Source organism: Acipenser ruthenus, chromosome 7, assembly GCF_902713425.1.
Source record: "Acipenser ruthenus chromosome 7, fAciRut3.2 maternal haplotype, whole genome shotgun sequence".
In the NCBI taxonomy this organism is placed as follows: domain Eukaryota; kingdom Metazoa; phylum Chordata; class Actinopteri; order Acipenseriformes; family Acipenseridae; genus Acipenser; species Acipenser ruthenus.
Genome location: NC_081195.1, coordinates 68,075,255 through 68,097,216, shown reverse-complemented (window position 1 = coordinate 68,097,216; position 21,962 = coordinate 68,075,255). Strand labels below are relative to the sequence as shown.

General features: G+C 39.7%; 1 protein-coding gene across 1 annotated transcript; it reads right to left on the bottom strand.

Moving 5' to 3' along the window:
* Positions 1-1,828: 1,828 nt before the first annotated feature.
* LOC117414811 (islet amyloid polypeptide-like) lies at positions 1,829-5,679 on the bottom strand. The gene is made up of 4 exons (XM_059027899.1): positions 4,977-5,679; positions 4,602-4,690; positions 4,138-4,254; positions 1,829-2,105 (listed from the first exon to the last, which is right to left on the bottom strand). Exons 2-4 carry the CDS (start codon positions 4,679-4,681, stop codon positions 1,916-1,918), a joined length of 387 nt encoding a protein of 128 aa, XP_058883882.1. The 5' UTR covers positions 4,682-4,690; positions 4,977-5,679; the 3' UTR covers positions 1,829-1,915.
* Positions 5,680-21,962: the final 16,283 nt, after the last annotated feature.

Below are 21,962 nucleotides of genomic sequence, written 5' to 3'. Positions count from 1 at the left end.
GGTTCAGCAAAAACAAATGAGTGACATGTTAAAGCACTGAGTCATTCTGGGGATAGACTCGCAAGAAATGTCTTCCCTGCTGGAACAGTATCAATAATTAACAAACACACTCCATTAAATGTAAGATCAACATGAATTGGGTATGCAATCATCATCCACTAGTACGGGTGCAGTGACTGCCACCACTCAAGTACTTTTTCTTTAAATGAAAATAACCATTAAAATAGAAGAGATATACAGACCATTTAATCATGCCTGCATTTTTTTGATGTGAAATTATTATTATTATTATTATTATTATTATTATTATTATTATTATTATTATTAATAATAATAATAATTATTATTATTTATTTATTTATTTATTTATTTATTTATTTGTTTATTTATTTGCTGTTGTAATTTTTATGTTAAATAAGGCGCATTCATTATGAGTTAAATTTGTGTGGGGTCAAACAGGCCCACTGGTGGTGATTCAGCGCGTTGTTGAAGTAATTTAAACTAATGGCATGCTTTGCTTTGCAGTAATGTTTGGATGGGGTGCGTAATGGATTTCCAGTACACTCAATGGCCACAGAACATAAGCTCACCAGCTAATGGGCTGTAACCTATGAGAAATATGATTACCACTTAAAAAAAAGTGCATCAAATTATAAACAAGAAGCGGATTCAGCATCCTATTCACAAAAACCTCAAGGACTGTTTCAAGAACTGTTTTAAAGCACATTTGAATTAATGAAATCAATCTTTTTTCCAACTTCGAAAGCCAAACACAAGCACACACTTCCAGCATTTAAGTATGCTAATGTGTCAGAAAGCTCAGTGTAAATAAGCACTACTTCATTTGCGCATGCTAACAGCTCATTATTACTGTGATAACATATTGCAACAAACCAGCTGAGCGAGGCTAGGAAGGGTAACGGAATCCATTCATTAACAAAAGGGTTTGATAATGTCAAACACCAATCTGTCAAACACATTACAATTGGAAGAGACAGCAATGTTTTTCCTGAGAATGTTGCCCATAGTGTAGTTTTGTATTTATTTTGCACCTGTTCAGGCCTGTGTTTCATAGCAATAGTTTTGTGTTCTGTACTGTACGTACACCGTTTTAAAAGCAGGGATTTGTTGCTGTTGTTGTTTTACTGAGGGGCAGGGTACTGAGTAGAAAAGGCTTGTTCGGGGCTGCATACAGCATTGCACAGGAAAGCGCTCGCTGTGTTTGTTGCTTTGCATTGATAATGCACGCGGATTCAACTTGTTTTCTAATTTACAGATGTTAAATGTTTAATGAATATTTTTGTCTAGGCCTATTTCATGTTGTTATGCCAGCACGCCTCACTTGTGTGGTGCAGCGCACATTGTGTAATACCTGAATGCACTGGACTCCGTCACTGTGACCAGCTCATTACGAAGCTCATTTGACTCAAACCCTTTGTTCTTCAGAATTGAGCGATTCCTCTGTGTTCGTTTTTTTCTACAACCCTTTAACAGTAGCTGCTGTGCTTCAACATGTTGAATAAAGATATTGACATTATCAAAAGCTTTTTAAGTCTGACCTACAATTTATATATTTTTATGTCATATATTTATCGCTGAATGTATTGATAATGATAAGCACACAAATTATGTATTTTCAATTTCTTTAATTTAAAAAAAAAATTGATTAATACAGCTCTTTTAATTTGGACCCCCTCCCCTCCGCCAATTTTTTACAATTCTAAATGCTTAATCAAGAAGTGAAATGAAATGCAGTCAATTTATAAACAGTGTACACTTAAAAACACAAATACAGTAGTCTTAACCAGACACGTCACTCCAAAAAAGGCACTGGTAGTTTAGAGTTTAAAAACAACTACATTTATTTTTGTTTTGTACAGAAAACTACAATTGATTTCCATGACTACGCCGTGTCCTAAAACGGTATATATTTCAGAGTTTCTCTGCTGAGTGGAGCCAGTCCGGCCCTCTTTCCATACGTGTTGGAGCCCACGTTAGTCGGCGTGTAGACCGCGCCGATGCTGTTGCTGGATCGGACGAGGAAGTCCGCTAAGCGTTGCGTCACGCAGGTAGCTGTGTTGCACCTCCTCTTTTCCATATGACTTCTGAAAATGAAAAACAAAACTTTTTTTAAAAAAAAACAAGCCATTTTTTATGTTCTCATTTAAAAAAAAAAAATCCAATGCAGAAATACCATTTCAGTCCATGTCCAAAGTCAAAAATTGGTTTCTATTCAGTCCAAAAATATTAGTAAATTCTTGAATTCTCCAGCCGCACTGATGAAGGCACTCGCCGAACAACAGTTTCCTATGAATTCAAGATTATATTCTTCATTGAGTGGTTTGAGATGAAGGGAGAATAATTATAAAGCTAGACCTAGCCTTAGTGCATATAGTCTAAGTAAACATCAGAGGGTGTTGCAGATTGAATGTTGAGACAGGTTGGAAAAGTGTCACTTGTATTTCTTTGTGCTTGGTTTGACCAGTCTTCCATGCTTATTTCAAACATTTTTGTAGGAAAAAAGCACTGACAAAAAAAAAAAAAAGGTTGTACATTCAATACTGTATGTAACTCCACACTCATGAACAATATTCCCCTGTACCTTAATTGTGTTCAAATGTTCATCATGGGATGTAATGTCAGATGAAAGTTCTCACACTGGGATGTCTTTTTATTGTATCCAGATCTTTTAAAAGGAAAAGCCTCGTGTGATTGACAGGACTGTACAGTGTAGAGCTCGGATGAGGTCTAAACATGCAGCTTTATTGACTGTACAGTGTAGAGCTCGGATGAGGTCTAAACATGCAGCTTTATTGACTGTACAGTGTAGAGCTCGGATGAGGTCTAAACATGCAGCTTTATTGACTGTACAGTGTAGAGCTTGGATGAGGTCTAAACATGCAGCTTTATTGATTGCTTTCATGTAAATACACATACTGTAACATTTCAGTAAATGCTTTATATCAACTGGGAAACATTACCTGTAATTCTTAATGTTATTAAGACATTACCAGTTCATTTTGTATTATTTATTACTACCCCAGCTCGATTCATTAGTAACAGTTATAACTGAGATAATGACACACCACTCTGTACTTAGACCGCTCTGTAACAGAGAACTCTGTCATTACTTTGGTAACTGTCGCCAGGTTAATATAAAATGCAGCTATGCTCATTGCAAAATACTTTGTTAAAAACCTGATCCTATACACATTTCATGCATTAGTTTGTGTTACATTACAGGTAGACAAGCTTAATCCATGACTCTGAATAATGGAAACAATTCAAGAAAACATTTCAAAAGATCCAGCTGATTCAAAATGAAATTCTATCTTTTTTTTTTTTTTTCATATTTCCTTTGTAATCAATTACAGTAAAGTCTGGTTTCTTAATACAAAGTTCTATATACAAATATAATATATTGCAAATAGAAACATGTAGCTGGTCATGATCAATCATGCATTTTTATTTTTAACTGAAGAGGACATCATAGTTCAGTTTCTAAGACTAGCATGCTTCTATTGTAAATTCCTGATGCTAATACACTTCTATTGCCAATATCTAACAATGACTCACAGATATTTACATGTCTGATGCTGACACACAACTATTATACATGTCTGATGCTGACACACAACTGTTATACATGTCTGATGCTGACACACAACTATTATACATGTGTGATGCGACACACAACTATTATACATGTGTGATGTGACACACAACTATTATACATGTGTGATGTGACACACAACTATTATACATGTCTGATGCTGACACACAACTATTATACATGTGGGATGTGACACACAACTATTATACATGTCTGATGCTGACACACAACTGTTATACATGTGTGATGCGACACACAACTATTATACATGTGTGATGTGACACACAACTGTTATACATGTCTGATGCTGACACACAACTGTTATACATGTCTGATGCTGACACACAACTATTATACATGTCTGATGCTTACACATACATGTGTGATGCGACACACTTGCATTATCAGTCGGCATCAACATCCCATGCAGTGCACTGTAGATAGCAAGATGCGCTCATCTGCAGCGCTGATGCTGCACAGACGCGTTGCAAAGTAATTGAGAAATAGCAAAGCAACCCTGGTACCTCTTTGCCTTGACGGACTCCTGCTCTGGCTCTGTAGCGGTGAGGCTGATGAAGGAGTTTTTTGCGAAGCCAGGCAGCAGCCAGCTCTCTCTGCCTGGTCGAACATCAGACTGCTCCCTTGAATCAGGCAGGGGACAAAGAAACACATGCTGCCATAAAATACTGCCTTAATGGTTTCCAAAGAGAAAAATAAATCACAGTCACTTCATATTGCAATACTAGGGGAATATATATGTATATATATATATAATTAGTAGTCTTATTTTGTGACAATGTTCCAAACGCAAAAATGACAAACAAAAGATACATGTATCCAGATTAGAGGAAGGAAAAGTGATTGAAGTGCAATCTGAAGAAAATAAGAAGTTATGAGATTGGAAGGTACAGCTAGTGAAACAGAAGTATATGTATTTAAGACGAGTGCAATATGACAGTTTTGTTACTGAATGCAGTGTGTTACTGACCTGTTTGCCGTGGTGGCGCTGAGACAGTTTAGAGTCATAGACAGCACAATGAGAACAGTAGACAGCCTCAAGTAACACATTGTACACTTCTGAAAACCAGAGCAATCATCACAGTATCATTAATTGTCCTGACAATGAAAGCAATTACAAAACCTATGCAAAACTACATACATTTAAAGCAGAAAACCAGCCTACCATAATATAAGCATCTTTTCAATACGATTGAAAAATGACTTTCAATGCCCCATAATTAAACGTTCAAAATGTATAAGCTAAACATGAGCATGTGCCTGTAGGGTTCTGTACCGGTAGAAGGAATCTGTGCTATTTAGAATTCTACAGCAGGTAGGCACACAAATAAAGGCATTCACTTACTATTAGTATCTTGGAATCAGGGTTAAGTAAAGGAACAGGTCCAGCCTAGTTCTGCAGCAGGGTCTGGTGTGTGCTGGACCTAGGCTTCAGTTTCTCTGAGCTTCAAGAGATTGCAGGAGTTATATATGCTTCACACCTTACCCACCTGTGACATCATCCAATCCAAATATAGCCTGTGATTTAGATGTACATAGAAAGAGGGAGCTACGAGAAGCTGGAGACACATAACGATCAGAGCATCGTCACTGCATCATCATCATCATCATCATCATCATCACCATCATCATCATCATCATCATCATCATCAGCAGCAGCAGCAGCAGCACATATTAATACATAACCCAGTACAAGCCCACACGCCAGTCACTGACCCGGCAACAGCTCTCGATACCCAAGATCACAGCTCACAACTTGGAGAAACTGAATGCAGCAAACTGCTGGTTAAACAAGGAAAATAACAGTGAAATGTGTGAATCAACCTGCTGGTTAAACAAGGAAAATAACAGTGAAATGTGTGAATCAAACTGTACGGTTAGGTATTCCACTTGCTTAATCAAACTGTTGAGATTAAAACAAGTCCTCAAAAAATACCAGATCAAAAAATACAAACACCCGTTACACATCATTAAAAGGGTAGCTGTGCATTGTTATTGCCACTACTCTGTGAGATTGGTGCACATTGATGCTTTTAAGCACTCATCTAATTGATTGTACAGTATCAAAGTGATGTGGAATCTCTTTAGAAAATTAAATACCTAGCTCTAAACAAAGTAAAACAACAACAGCATTTTTAAAGAAGGAACATTATATTGAGTACATCTGTAAATGCAGCTTGCATTTTGTGAATAATTACTTTATTTACTTTATTTACTTACATAACAGGGCACACAACAATATTATTTTAGACAGGAATATAAATATAAAAGCAGACTTATACTTTAAAAAATGCAAAAGGTGTGTACATTTAATTAAAATCTACTTGCAGTAAGAGACAGGTCTCCTGGCTTCTGTCAAAGATATAAAGATCAAACGCTGTGAATTTTACCAGTTAAACACAGCCCTCCTGGCTTATTTTTAGCTTTCTTATTATTATTTTTAAATGTATGGACATTTGGGTTTGCCTTTAACTCTTTGAGGTTAAAGGGACCTATGTGTCCCACAAATGAGGGGCATGAAACAGGATTTATAATTGAGGTTGTATCTGGTCATCCAAATCAGTCAGTCTCCTCGTAATACTTGAGTCACACTCAATTGTATTTTGAGAAGAAACTGTTTGAAGAGCTGCTCAATTCCTTGTGTACCTGAAGGGGTTAAGGAACTGAAGGTACACATTCCAATTCAGCATTGAAGGGCTGTTCCACAGTAGCATTTCAATTCAGCATTGAAGGACTGTTCCACAGTAGCATTTCAATTCAGCATTGGAGGACTGTTCCACAGTAGCATTTCAATTCAGCATTGAAGGGCTGTTCCACAGTAGCATTTCAATTCAACATTGAAGGACTGTTCCACAGTAGCATTTCAATTCAGCATTGGAGGACTGTTCCACAGTAGCATTTCAATTCAGCATTGAAGGGCTGTTCCACAGTAGCATTCCAATTCAGCATTGAAGGACTGTTCCCCAGTAGCATTTCAATTCAGTGGTGAAGCGCTGTTCCACAGTAGCATTCCAATTCAGCATTGAAGGACTGTTCCACAGTAGCATTTCAATTCAGCATTGAAGGGCTGTTCCACAGCAGCATTCCAATTCAGCATTGAAGGGCTGTTCCACAGTAGCATTTCAATTCAGTGGTGAAGGGCTGTTCCACAGCAGTATTCCAATTCAGCATTGAAGGGCTGTTCCACAGTAGCATTCCAATTCATCATTGAAGGACTGTTCCACAGTAGCATTTCAATTCAGTGGTGAAGGACTGTTCCACAGTAGCATTTCAATTCAGCATTGAAGGGCTGTTCCACAGTAGCATTCCAATTCATCATTGAAGGACTGTTCCACAGTAGCATTTCAATTCAGCATTGAAGGGCTGTTCCACAACAGTATTCCAATTCAGAATTGAAGGGCTGTTCCACAGTAGCATTTCAATTCAGCATTGAAGGACTGTTCCACAGTAGCATTTCAATTCAGCATTGAAGGACTGTTCCACAGTAGCATTCCAATTCAGCAGTGAAGGACTGTTCCACAGTAGCATTTCAATTCAGCATTGAAGGACTGTTCCACAGTAGCATTTCAATTCAGCATTGAAGGACTGTTCCACAGTAGCATTCCAATTCAGCAGTGAAGGACTGTTCCACAGTAGCATTTCAATTCATCATTGAAGGGCTGTTCCACAGTAGCATTTCAATTCAGCATTGAAGGGCTGTTCCACAGTAGCATTTCAATTCAGCATTGAAGGACTGTTCCACAGTAGCATTTCAATTCAGCATTGAAGGACTGTTCCACAGTAGCATTTCAATTCAGCATTGAAGGGCTGTTCCACAGTAGCATTTCAATTCAGCATTGAAGGTCTGTTCCACAGTAGCATTTCAATTCAGCATTGAAGGTCTGTTCCACAGTAGCATTTCAATTCAGCATTGAAGGGCTGTTCCACAGTAGCATTTCAATTCAGTGGTGAAGGGCTGTTCCGGTCTGTAGTCAGTGATGTAGAAACAATAGGCACTCACGTGTAAAAATGTTTGACCACTTTGTGCTTTAATTAGGCATCTTAAACAATGACAGAAGCAATGGTGTGTTCTAATAAATTTGCACACAACTGTATATAACACTACAGATAACAACACCTACAGTAACTCACGCCCCCCCCCCCCCCCCCCCCCCGCCCCAATCTTGTGAACAGCCTTATTTAGAGCATACTCTATGCATGTTCATGGGGTACTGCAGTTCCACAAAAAGTCAACTAACCGATGAGTCTCTGAAGGGGGTGAGTGGGCTGTTTACGGCTGTCCTCATAAGTGAAATAAACACAGCACTCCAGTAACGATGGTGAAGTATTCTGCTTATGTAACAAGCACAATGTAGGTATGCTGTATTTAAGTCTCCCTTAAAGTGCCGTACCAGCTGGACTTGGAGAGAAGACATGTTGAAGAGCCCTTTTTAGGCCACAGGGGTTTTTTAAACTAGCCATAAGGATGTGATGACTGAAACAGGATATGAAGTTACAAGAAGAAGAAGAAGAAGAAGAAGAAGAAGAAGAAGAAGATGACTGTGATATTCCATACCCACACCTGGCTTATAATGCCTCATGTTGAGGGTATATTTACCAGTTATTGAGGATGTTCAGCCTCAATACCGCAACAGAATTGCTCTTTTAGCATAATGAGTAACACACTCACTTAGCAACCACAGGGCCCCCCTCACCTCCCCTGGTTGGAATACGTGCTTCCTAATAATGAAAGCAGCCATGTCTCAAGCTGACAGTCAGTCCACGATGTTTCATTAGCAAGGCTCTCACTTTCTGGTATTGGTGCCTTTATAGCGTGGGGTTCTGGGAAAACCCCCTGAATGTTAAGAATGATCCTAAAGATTAAACCGTTGCATTTTAAAATAACACTTTGAATCCCTTCCAAGTCATGCACTTGTCATACAGAAGGGCACTATGAATGTGTGCATTTAAAGAAAGAAAGAAAGAAAGAAAGAAAGAAAGAAAGAAAGAAAGAAAGAAAATGCCCGGCCACAAAAATGTGACTGCACTGAGTTGAACTCGGCATCATCTGGCTAAACAGATTTCTCGGAATGGATCTTCTCTGATTTCTGAACACACACAGAGGCTATTGTTGTATTAATTAATCAAAGTACTTATCAGAATGCCGTCTGGGTTATTATTAAACAATACGCAGAATGTGTTACTGCGGTGATCGTGTGGGAGGCCCAGCATGGGGGGTTAGTGCTCAGCTCACTGATACTTAGTCCACTCACTGATTGTTAATGTTTATGCGTTGTGCTTCAGATAATCATAACATATAATTAAACAAACAAACAGCAGAGGAACAAAATGCACCTGTTGCAGCATTGAATGGTATCAAATGCTTTTTTTTTCTCACAAGTACTCTTCATGTGCGTAAAGCATATAACCACAACACAATTCAAACACAAAAGCTGTCATTTCATTAGTCTGGCACTGTTGTTCGTCAGATGCATCAATCATTTTGCCAGTGCAGGTGGTACAGATGGTTCACAATCCTTTCACCCCTAGGGACCCGGGTTCGAAAGGAATTTGAGGATGTCACCCAAGGCCCTAGTGGACATTATTGTAATCCGCAACACCAAGCAAACCCACAGTTCAACAAAAACGCCATTGCTTGATCGAGGCCCAAAACAGAATAGCGAGATTATACATTTCAATAAAACTAACAGGCAAAAGCATAATTTTAGGGATGTATTGTATAACATACTTACCCACCTGGCAACTTGATGCATGTGTAGGTTATACAATACATCCAATACCTGTATTCTGTCATGTCCTAATCAAGTGAACCCCTCTTAACTCTTTTCACTATTTCTTTCTGACTAGTTTCCTTAGACGGTTTTTTAAAGCTTTTGTAAAATTTTCCAAATCCCTTCTTATAAAGGTAAATATGGTTTGATATTAATGAAAGTAGTCTGACCTATACTGTTGTTGGCTTCCTCAATGGTCTAGAACAGTTTTATGAGTGTCACACTTTATGCTAGTCATACAAACAGACATACGCAGCAGCCAGTCTATAATCTGTGTGAATATGTCCTGCTGGCGTAAGCTTGAAGGGGCGTCTGTATGGAAGTAGCAGCTCCCTTTCAACTGGATTTATACACAACAAATGACACAACTCAACATGTTGGGAAAGGTACCGAAAACATCAATAAGCAAAGTGAAACCATATAGCAGCATACTGCACATTTTCATTAATAAATTAAGACTCTTTCAGCCCACACTGCTACTGAGGGAATTCACATAAACATTTCCTTAACAATAAATGAAACATTCACACCTACCCTAAGTTAACAAGACAGCAAGGTCTTTTTTTCCCTTCTTTGATACAATATTTTACTGTGTTCTCTAGCAATTCAATCGTTCATAACCACAACATAATGTGAAACTCTGTACTGAGAATATGGGGATGCTGAGTTAATTCCCAATGTGTGTGCTGTCGTGCAGTGTATCCTGCTTTAATGGATATTTGTGTTGCTTTCCTATCTGATGTGATAGAGTAGGTGTGAGCTCCCGCTGGGGACAATGGAAGTTGTCTCCTACGCACACACACCTTGTTGAACCTCTGTGGGCTGAATGACCCAGTCCAGCTACATCATTGAGGGATGCACAGTGGCACACCTGTTTAAAGTCCTGCCAAGTGGAGGGCAGGGTGAGGCGAGCGATCGAGAGATTGGGATTCAAATCGGTTCCAGATGAGTTGCCGTTCTTGGCTGAGGACCTCAAAGGTAGCACCGCTTTGCCCTTTTCCCTCCTACATTGTTGGAACGGACGATTGCCTTATGGTTCTTCCTCCGTAGCCCTGAGCAGTGCCACCAGGGCACAGGCTGAAGATCACGGGCTGACTTCAGTTCCTGTTGCCTCTTCACCCGCTGAACGCTAAAGGAGAGAGTTCAGCCTGAGTGGTATCCACTTAGCCTGGAATGGCTTCAGTCCAGTAGTTTTTCTTATTTTAGAAACAAACAAGAATCATATCCTGAAAGGAGGCAACAAAGACATGGTGGGTTGTATTCACAAAGCATTTACCAACGTGCTCAGTTTGCATCGTTTGTTAAAGGAAAAGCTAATGTCACAAAACTAGCAAGACACAGCTAAGGTGCACGTTGGAGCAATTCGTTTATTTTGAGCTTTGTAACAACTTTTCCCTTTTTGGCTTGGAGGAGCATTGTGACTATGGACCTGCATATTTCATGACGGTTCCACAGAGAAACACAGGTTTAGGATTCTGTGACAGCAGACAGAGATGAGTACATCTTACTGGTCCACTAACAACACCAGCACCAATGAAATGAGAAAAAACATTTTGAACATTAATGAAACATTTATTTTGCTTGTAACTTTACAGGCGCAAAACATTAAGCAGTTCATTTTTTCCACTGACATCTTTATTGAGGAAAATCATTTGCTATATAAACAAGGGTGACTACATTAACGTGTGGGAGTGCAATGCCCGACGCAAGCAGGGGAAACCTCAGTGTTGCATCTCGCATGAAGGCAAAAGTGGACTGCTTGTTATTGATTGCTGTCAGTTTAAACACCGCTCCTTTGAAGGGCTGTGTCCCCAGCATTAAAACTTCAACTAATCTTTCATTTTTCACACTGCATGACAGCGGCAAGTGTAACTGACAGCAAAAGCAATTTGAAGGTGATGGTTTATAAGGTGGCAGAAAAAAAAAAACAATATTTGATTTGTCTTTCAACACATCTAAATAGCAATAAAGAAATAAAGCAATTCATATGATATTGGGACAGGAAGAAGCTCTGTACATTACATTATGGAAATAGTGCATGTTTTGTTGGTAACACTTTACATTGTGTCTGTACTTACTGTGTATTTACATAGTAGTTGGGCAACAGTGTGGAGTAGTGGTCAGGGCTCTGGACTCTTGAGGGTCGTGGGTTCAATCCCAGGAGGGGGACACTGCTGCTGTACCCTTGAGCAAGGTACTTTACCTAGATTGCTCCAGTAAAAACCCAACTGTATAAATGGGTAATTGTATGTAAAAAATAATGTGACATCTTGTAACAATTGTAAGTCTCCCTGGATAAGGACGTCTGCTAAGAAATAAATAATAATAATAGTTACATAGTAAATACGTGCATAATTACAATGTACTTAATGTGTCATCTTTTTGCATGATATAACCCTAATCATATCCCTAAAACCTAACCCAAACTCAAAATCCAACCCTAACCATTTTCTGCTACAATTGTGTACTTACATATATCGCTCAAAAAGATTTACATGTTAAGTACATTGTAGCTATGCATAGTAACACTGTACGTACGCATGTATTTACTGTGTGACTATTAGAGACACAGTGTAAAGTGTTGCAGTTTAGTTGTAGTTTAGCTGGGGCAGGGTTAAAAGCAGGTTAAATTGGTACATTTTGGATAAGCACCTGGACCAGACAGCTGTGCGGTTCAGTAAAGAGAAGCTTGTTGGGCTTGTGGCTTGTGTCCTCTCAAAAAGATTGAAACCAGCCATCAATCAACAGACCCAGCAAACAGTACCACCTCATATGTACACATCCAGCATGGGTGCTGCTTCCATTGGATTAGACATACAGAAAACACGATTTAAAAGAAGTTCACCTAACAGATTAATTACAGGTGGAGAAGACTGACCGCTATTTCCCAGCTTCCTCAAATACTGACTTTACCTGCAGCGGCAGTGTTCAAAGATGCTCAATGAATGGAAGTGTACCTGGATGATGCAGATCAAGATGAAATGAAACTCTATTGTCAATTCTTTCAAGTGTGTGGAAGAAAATGTTACTCTGCTGCCCTCTGGTGCATGAAGTGTGATTTGTATGAGATACAGCTGAGCTTGTATGCAGTTACATAGTAATTACATGCAACCACATGTGTAACTACAGTGTAACAATCTACACCTGAACCTCAGAAATCCAAACTGCATGTGTAAGGTAATGAGCACTACTGTGAAACTGGATCCATGTTTAGCATCTTGTGTTAGATGTTTAACTTCAACTTTCCCATTTTTATTTTCATTTTACTGTTTTTATATTATACTACACATACAGTATTCATTTAAACTAGACTCACTGTATGGAATTAATATGTGTGTTCTAAAATTCATACTGTCCACTGTCCAAAATAGTTCATATTTTTGATGTTCTAGAGTACCATGGTCCAGTGCAATCAGGCGTAGTTGAGAGACAGTTAAGCAGAGTTAGTGAGGTGCAAATGATGGGTCAAATGGCCTCCTCTCATTTGTATTGTTCTTATGTTCTTATATTCTTAAGACCACCCCCTGGTGGAAAAAGTGTGACACCCCCCCCCCCCCCCCCCCTTATGTAGACCATGAATGAAACTCATTTGACTCATTTAATTCTACTTGAAGCTGGTCAAAGGTAAAAATACATCTGCTCAGATTCTGATAAACCTCCTTTGGAAGAGAATACATGTATTAGGAGGAGAAACATGCCTTGGAATATCGGAATGTACAAGATATTGTCTCAGTCTTCTGTTTATCTCCTTTGTCTGCTAAGTGCTGCACATAGCATAAGAGTAGAGCTCTTACCTTTATCTGGAGACATTGGAAGTCTTTGTAGAACTAGGCGAAATTCTGCTCACATTGATTTTTTGGTAACATTTTATATGAAGTGTCTCTAATTACTGTGTATTTACATAGTAGTTACTTACATGTACATGTGTACTTAATGTAATCAGGAGTATTTAATAAACGACATCTAGGCATAGGAACATCAGGTAGAGCACAGTTACAGTGCTGGTGTAGTCTTAGAAAGTGGTACATCATCAGAATGTGGTACGCATACCAAAACGTGACCTGTGTAATGTTAGAAAGTGGTATGTGGTCAGAATTTGGTACAGGTGCAATCAATTGCGATCAGATGGGTGTTTTCCTATTGTCAGAGGTACATTTACCATTAATTATACATACTTTTTTTTGCAAACTTAAACTGGAAATAGACAATCAATTTCTCTAAAAAGAAAAAATAATTCATGACGAACAAGACAAAATGAGAAGTCCAGCTTTCTTAGCAGAAGTTGTTTAGGCATGCGCGAGCAAGTGCAGTGTGCTGAGTAACACTTTTTACCACATACCTGAAAATAACACTACACCGGTGCTGCTGATGGGTCCAGCTTTGTATCAAATCCCAAATCGTTAGATCATGCTTTATCACCATGGCAAAATATCTTAAGAAGGTATTAAAACTAAAAGAACATAACTAAAAGCCAAAAATCAATAAATATAATTTGTACACAATTAAGAAAACAACGGTGCAACTCAAATATAAAACGTACCCTTTGCAACGTCTATGATTTTGGGCTGCTCGTCTGTTGCGTTTGTTTGCTGGTTTCCTTGTAACAGATTTTGTTCTGCTGCAGCGGTGGAATCTTTTTCCGGACCCCCTTCTTTGGGCAGAGTTTTGGGCAGAAAAAAGAACGGAAATGCAGAAACCAAGCTAGTTCCTCCAGCGATTATAAAGCCAAGCCACCAAGCACCGACCCACCGGGAATCCTTCATTGATATGGGAATACTTTGTGCTATAAATAACTTAAATAAATAAGCAAATAAATACATACACAATGGATACCAGCTGCACACAGTTTTAAAAAGTCATAAGAAAGGGAAACAGCAATGACAGTATTTTCTTTTTTTTAACCAATATTTTTGACATTGAAGGGTGCTGAGCACAAAGCAACAGCTAACATGATACAACCCGTCTGCTCCAGCTCATCCAGAACTCCGCTGCCCGCCTGGTGTTCTCAATGCCTCGCTTCTCCCACGCAACTCCACTACTCCACTCACTCCACTGGCTACCGATCACCGCTTGCATCCAGTTCAAGACTCTTGTACTAGCCTACAGATGCCTTGACCAGACTGCACCCAGCTACCTCCAGACCCTCATCTCTCCCTACACCCCCACTCGACCTCTCCGCTCTGCCTGCACTAGAAGACTGGCTCTACCTCCTCTAAGCTCCCCTGCCTCCAGAGCCCGCTCCTTCTCCACCCTCGCTCCGCAGTGGTGGAATGACCTACCTACAGATGTCAGGACTGCCCAGTCCCTGACCACATTCCAGGGCCTCCTTAAGACTCACCTCTTCAGACAGCACCTGTAGAACTCCTCTGTTTATCCCCTGGGACACTATCACCCTTCCTTAAATGCACTTTATTTGCTCTTATCTGCCCCCTATTTTACTGCATTTAATCCTGTACTTCAGAGTACTGTAATCTGCCAAGTGTTTAACCTGTAGTATTTTGTATTTAATCATATCTTGATGTAACTATCACTGTCACTATTATCTGCTGTATTATTGAATTGTATTTTGTCACACTTGTACTTGCTTGAACCAAAGTCATTGTATTTCTTGCTCTTATTGTATTACTTGTATTGTAACACTTAATGTATTAGCTTACGATTGTAAGTCGCCCTGGATAAGGGCGTCTGCTAAGAAATAAATAATAATAATAATAATAATAATAATAATAATAATAATAATAATAATAATAATAATAATACAACAGCAATAGACAAGAAAACACAAATCAGAGCTTAACAAACTGATGAGCCATCCTTGCAAACTGGTGTTTTTTGTACTAAGTTTGTGTTTCTTTTAATGACTTACCAAGATCAACAAGCCTGATGTCTACATACAGCCTGGCACAAAAGGACCCCAGCGTGAACCCAAAAAGAGGTCCAATCACTGTAATGGTATGGAGGCATCTCCAATTCGATTTTCTTTATGACAGTTATAAGAACGTTGAGTCTTGAAGGATCTCAGGGATTCAGCATCAACAACAAGGCTTGGTACTCCATACCATACACTGTGTAGAGAAGGGTTTCCTACCCCCTGTCCCAAGTCTATCTCCACTTAATGTCAGCTGTGCTGAGTTTAATGTATTGGCTAGTTTGAACTTTGATAGCACCTTTTAAGATTTTAACAACTTCCATCAACCCCCCACTCCCACCCACCCCCAGAGTCTGTTTCTTTAACCTATTGCTATACAGTAACTCTTTCCTTTAATCCCTGGGATTACTCTGGTTTCTCTCCAGGGCCACAATGTCCATTTCATATTTCAGGAACCAGAATTGAACACTGTGCTAACTCACCATTATACAACATCATCATAACCTAATTTGATTTGTACACTTTTGACTATATAGCGAAGCATTCTTTTTGCCTTTCATGAGTCATGTCCACGTCAAAGGCAGAGTTACCAATGTAAAAGGCTGAGTTTTCTGGGCTGGCAAAATCATCAATGAATGAAATTCCCAGCGGTGCAATGGTTGCTTCACCATGTTTCCCAGCAGCACAGCAACCCACATCAGGGAGCCTCCATCATGTTCACAAGCTGGACAAAAGAAAGGGTGTGTGTGTAAAATAAAACACAATCCATGAGAGGGTTATTGATGCAGATGCAGACTCAATATGATATCACGTTTTTATTTTATTTTTTATTGTCAGCAGAGGCTGGGCACAAACCAACGACCACGCAAACCACAAGTGAGCTTCTTAACCACTTGTAGCAGGGCGATTGTCCTGCACGTGTGTATTTAGGGTGGATATCATTTGTATGGGGAAATAGGTTTGTGTGTCGTTTTGGAGTTGATTTGTTTAATTGAATTATTGTTTTACAGACGGGCGCTCGATTGAGACTTGCTGCCTGCTAGACTTGGTTGAGGGGAAGGGCAGCAAGCGATTGGCTGTGCTGGACCTCAATCAGCAGGTGGGCGGGTCTTGACCGAGTGTCCGTCAGTTCAAAAGCATCCGCAGGAGATGGCTCGGGGCGACTGCAACGCCATGCCAGAGGGGTGCTGCGTATACTCAGCAGGAAAGGGTCCACTCTGCAGGAACGACAGCTACGCAACCCTGAGACTGCAGCTAAGACCGTATGAAGCATCACAAGTCATTATATGAATACCGGCTCATGAGTAGGTTAGTTTAGGGGATAGTGATCCCATGTGATGTATAGCGAGGGTTACGTAGTGTAGCCTGTTCCTGGAGCGGGACGCCTCATTTTAAGGCTAGCGCTCGCCCTCTGGGGCACCTTTTATTTGTAGTTTTTGTACTGTGTTTTATTTTGCCTTTTGTACAGCTTGCTGTATGTGTCCTCTGTGCGTTACCATGGCTGGTAACGTCACATGACCACCTTTACTTTAATTTCTGTTTGTATTAATAAATCCTGTGCGCCTGTGCCGGCGTTTCAACTCCACCCCCCCAATGTCTCTCTGTACTTTGTAAACAGCGACTATCCATGCACGTGACGTAAGACCCTGTCACACCGCTGTGCAAATAAGCCTGTCTCATCTGCATTCATGGTCAGAGAGCTTTCAACCTCATCTCACTGACAGGGTTCAGAATCTGTAATGGCAGTGCATCACACAACACTGCCCGTTACACACAGACTCAATAGGATAGGTAGCTTTTTTTGGTTTTGTATTGATCTCAGTGAGCATTAGCTTTCCTTACCCACTATTCTGGAAGATTGTTGCTGGGCCTCAAGCTCTGTAAGCTGGCCTGGGTCTTGTGAACACGGGACGCTCACTGTGCTGGAGTTAGTTGAAGCTGATATTGTTGATTCGTATTTATAGCTGTGAAGAAAACCACCAGAATCTGCATAAAGACTTTCAAATAGCTAAGGATTGTTTGTGCAAAAACAAGAACATCTAACATAAAGTCAATCAACATTTTGAAGCAAATGCATTCAATTAATTTCAGTTCTAGGACCGAACTTTATCCACAAAAGAAAACCCTTACCGTCCCATAAGGAAATGAGGTACCGTCATGAGTAATGTTCCAATAGTATAAGCGTGCATCCAGCACTGATTATTTTTGGTCTGTGAAACTTTGCTCCAAAATAGCTTACCAATGTTAACACCAGCAAATTACCTAAAATAAATACACGAGCATAGTTCCCTTAAACAAAGTAGACATGCCCTTAGGGTACTGTATAAAATGACATGGAAAAAGGGCTTTTGAAGTCATACCTACCCATTTCAAAGCTGACATCAATAACCCCAATAACAGAACTGGGAATCTCAAATCTCCTCTCTATCTGGGTAATGAAGCTTTTCATGTAACTTCCAGATAATGCTTTGGAAAAGTTTGTAAACTATAGAGCTACCAAAAACATCTGTCAAGAAAACAAAGATATAAAGATATAATACAAACAAAGATACAATGCAATTTTACTGTTTTGCACCATTATTCTATCCAGTACCTTGCACCCCATAGGAAACGAATGGCCAGATTCTCAGTTGTAACCCCTCTAGACAGACCGCTTGCCTACGAGATTTCTTGATGTGAATAGACAATCGCCCACTCTTCAAGTATCAGCAAAACCATGCTGCCTTAATAATGTTATCCATTTACTACCAATTCAGAATCATTTTACTTAAAAAATGGGTTTCTGCAACGGTAACGTCCAAGACAGACTGTACCAGGATTTAGCATTGCGAAACATGTTCCTGAGGTATAATACAGCCTGCTCATTAACATGGTCTGCAGGTTATCATCTATATATTTAGAAGTCAAGCAGTCTGAGTGTGATAAAACAGGTAGTGTTATGTCCCAGCCCCAGTATCAGAAACCAGCAGGCATGTCCCAATACTTTGTGGAGCCACTGCACATGCTTTTGTGGAGTATTGGATCTGAACTTTGTAACACAGCTTCCACAGCCTGCTCTGTGTGCTTGTTATGCACGTGTCACAAAGGGAGTTCAAGGTTATACACACAGTAGCACACGCCACCCTGATGCCCAAAAGAAATCGACAAACATTATCTACAACCTGAAATGACAAAAAACTATCTGCTGCAAAATAGTGCTAGCTGAAATGTTTGTCTACCTGATTTAGAGGTTTGTTTGATCAACCTATACACTGATGATAAGCCCCAGTTGTTTTTAGAGCATTTTCCAGCACTGGGGAACCCCCTGGAGTTCCTCAACAACGCATTTTTAAGTGTAATCCCATATGAAGTTGACGCAATACAGGATGATTCCTCAGTGCTGTAAAAGGTTAAAGGCTGATCAAATCAAACCATGGTTTCCAAGTTTGAAAGGTACAGAGCATATACTGGATTAAGAAACCCATCCAGTGATTCCCCCCCCAACCAGCTCTATCTTAACGAGCTGTGGTTACTTTATTAACTGAACAACCAGCTCTATCTCAACGAGCAGCGGTTACTGTATTAACTGAACAACCAGCTCTATCTCAACGAGCAGCGGTTACTGTATTAACTGAACAACCAGCTCTATCTCAACGAGCTGTGGTTACTTTATTAACTGAACAACCAGCTCTATCTCAACGAGCAGCGGTTACTGTATTAACTGAACAACCAGCTCTATCTCAACGAGCAGCGGTTACTGTATTAACTGAACAACCAGCTCTATCTCAACGAGCAGCGGTTACTGTATTAACTGAACAACCAGCTCTATCTCAACGAGCAGCGGTTACTGTATTAACTGAACAACCAGCTCTATCTCAAAGAGCAGCGGTTACTGTATTAACTGAACAACCAGCTCTATCTTAACGAGCTGTGGTTACTTTATTAACTGAACAACCAGCTCTATCTCAACGAGCAGCGGTTACTGTATTAACTGAACAACCAGCTCTATCTCAAAGAGCAGCGGTTACTGTATTAACTGAACAACCAGCTCTATCTCAACGAGCAGCGGTTACTGTATTAACTGAACAACCAGCTCTATCTCAACGAGCAGCGGTTACTGTATTAACTGAACAACCAGCTCTATCTCAACGAGCAGCGGTTACTGTATTAACTGAACAACCAACTCTATCTCAAAGAGCAGCGGTTACTGTATTAACTGAACAACCAGCTCTATCTCAACGAGCAGCGGTTACTGTATTAACTGAACAACTAGCTCTATCTCAACGAGCAGAGGTTACTGTATTAACTGAACAACTAGCTCTATCTCAACGAGCAGCGGTTACTGTATTAACTGAACAACCAGCTCTATCTCAACGAGCAGCAGTTACTGTATTAACTGAACAACCAGCTCTATCTCAACGAGCTGTGGTTACTGTATTAACTGAACAACCAGCTCTATCTCAACGAGCAGCGGTTACTGTATTAACTGAACAACCAGCTCTATCTCAACGAGCTGTGGTTACTTTATTAACTGAACTATTAAGCTGAACCATCAGCCCCTAAGCCAAGTTGATCACATCATTGAAATGGGCTTTGCTTTGTTTAAACAGTTGTAAAGATGTTACTATAGTAATGTATTATTATATTTTCTTAGTTTTGGTTTATAAATATGTTATTATATATGAACTCACCAGTAACACACAATAAGAAACACATGTTAAAGTGTTAGTAAACTAGTTAACAGTTATTAAACAAAGTGCCTCTTATAATAATGTGGGTGCCTTTCTACCAGTAGCATTGCGTTTTCAAAGGAAGTGAATCTGAAATGTCGTGGTTGGTGGTGTCATGAAAGTTGAAATCATGTCTGGCAAGCTAAATCACAGAAAAGGGACTTGTAGGAAAGTCATTGTGCTCTTAAGAGTTAAGAAAATTATTTTAAACCCTTGGTTATCCCCCCTTTAAATATTCCTTTAAAAAGTTGTGAGTATCTTCTGGGTCAGTCAGTGTTTTTATAAAGAGCTCTTTTGTAGCAGTAATCTTTACAAGTTCACCGCTACAGCACGTACAGCACAATGACCAGGCACATTAGCACATACCTTTATATTGGGAGTGCAGCATTTTCTTGTTTTTGCTTCTGCCGGATCTTCAAGAAGAGGCAGTTCTTTCTTTGAAGGAGGATCAGAAAACCCCTCTGCTCTCGTCTCCACTGTCATTGTTCCTGAACAGGTTTGAGTCTTCTGTTAGCTGTCCAATAATGAATACTGACTGTGCCCAAATATGCTTTTACACTGTTCAGAAAGAGTTATTAACAGCTGGTTCTGATTAGGAATTAACTGCAGGCAGGCTAAACTGAACTACAATGTATTTAAAACTATGCATTCTGTCAAATTTTTTAACAAAAGGCTGCACTAATTCAAGTTTAAGAGTTTCACATTGTAAACACATTTTGAAATACTTTATACTGTAATGTTTTATTTTGTTTCATGGGATTTCTGTTTACTTTGTAACATTGAGTTAATGCTTTACTTTTATTTCCATTAATAACGATCACAAACATACATACTAATGCATCATTTCATTCTAAATTCATATTGAGCTCATATGAAGTACACATCAAGCAATCATTATGGGAATAAATCATTCTTAAGCAGCTACTATGTAATGCTATTCTTTGTCATTGGAATCTAAAATAAAGCAAAACCAGACATGATGAAGAACATCACCAGGAGAAATACATCCGAATATAATAATGTTATTATTTCATTTAAAAAAGCACTTTAATGAAAAATCTTACTATGTCAGTTCAGTCTTCTGGATCATCCCAAATATAGCTACTCCTGGTTCAACTGCAACAATACCTTCGAAGCTTTAAGAGATAATTAACCAGTATTGATATTTGCAGTCCTATTTGTCTTAGATGGAGGACATTAGGCACCATTAACTATACAGGATGTTCCCTCTGAAAAGCTTGACTCTTGTCCGTTAAAACATCTGTACTGTATTGTAATTGTAACCCCAAACCCTAACCCTAAGTACACATGTATTTACTAACTGCTATGTAAATATAAAGTAATTAGAGGCACTTAATGTAAAGTGAGGTACAAACTTCAAAGCATGACAATACTCCAGACAGCCCTCAGAAAATATTATGGGTGTACATGATGGTATGAAATAGCTTAGAGGAGGACAGGGAGGAGGACGGCATGTACCCTTGTTCTCAGGCTGGCAGGAGGGTGGCATGTACCCTTCTTCTCACACTGGGCAGGAGGGTGGCATGTACCCTTCTTCTCACACTGGGCAGGAGGGTGGCATGTACCCTTCTTCTCACACTGGGCAGGAGGGTGGCATGTACCCTTCTTCTCACACTGGGCAGGAGGGTGGCATGTACCCTTGTTCTCAGGCTGGCAGGAGGGTGGCATGTACCCTTCTTCTCACACTGGGCAGGAGGGTGGCATGTACCCTTGTTCTGAGGCTGGCAGGAGGGTGGCATGTACCCTTCTTCTCACACTGGGCAGGAGGGTGGCATGTACCCTTGTTCTGAGGCTGGCAGGAGGGTGGCATGTACCCTTGTTCTCAGTTCTCAGTACCTGTTAGATTGCTCATAATAAAAGTGTATGTCTGTGCATTTTGAACAGACAGCCGGACAAACGTCGGCTGGAATAACCTTTGTGTTTTTTAATCAGTATTATTAAAAATAATTTTAACTTTAATT

Excerpts from the sequence above, each read along its gene's own strand:
- LOC117414811 (XM_059027899.1), bottom strand. The coding sequence starts at position 4,681 with ATGTGTTACTTGAGGCTGTCTACTGTTCTCATTGTGCTGTCTATGACT. Across the intron at positions 4,255-4,601 it reads AGCGCCACCACGGCAAACAG|GGAGCAGTCTGATGTTCGAC; the intron begins GTCAGTAACACA and ends GCCTGATTCAAG. Across the intron at positions 2,106-4,137 it reads GAGTCCGTCAAGGCAAAGAG|AAGTCATATGGAAAAGAGGA; the intron begins GTACCAGGGTTG and ends TTTCATTTTCAG.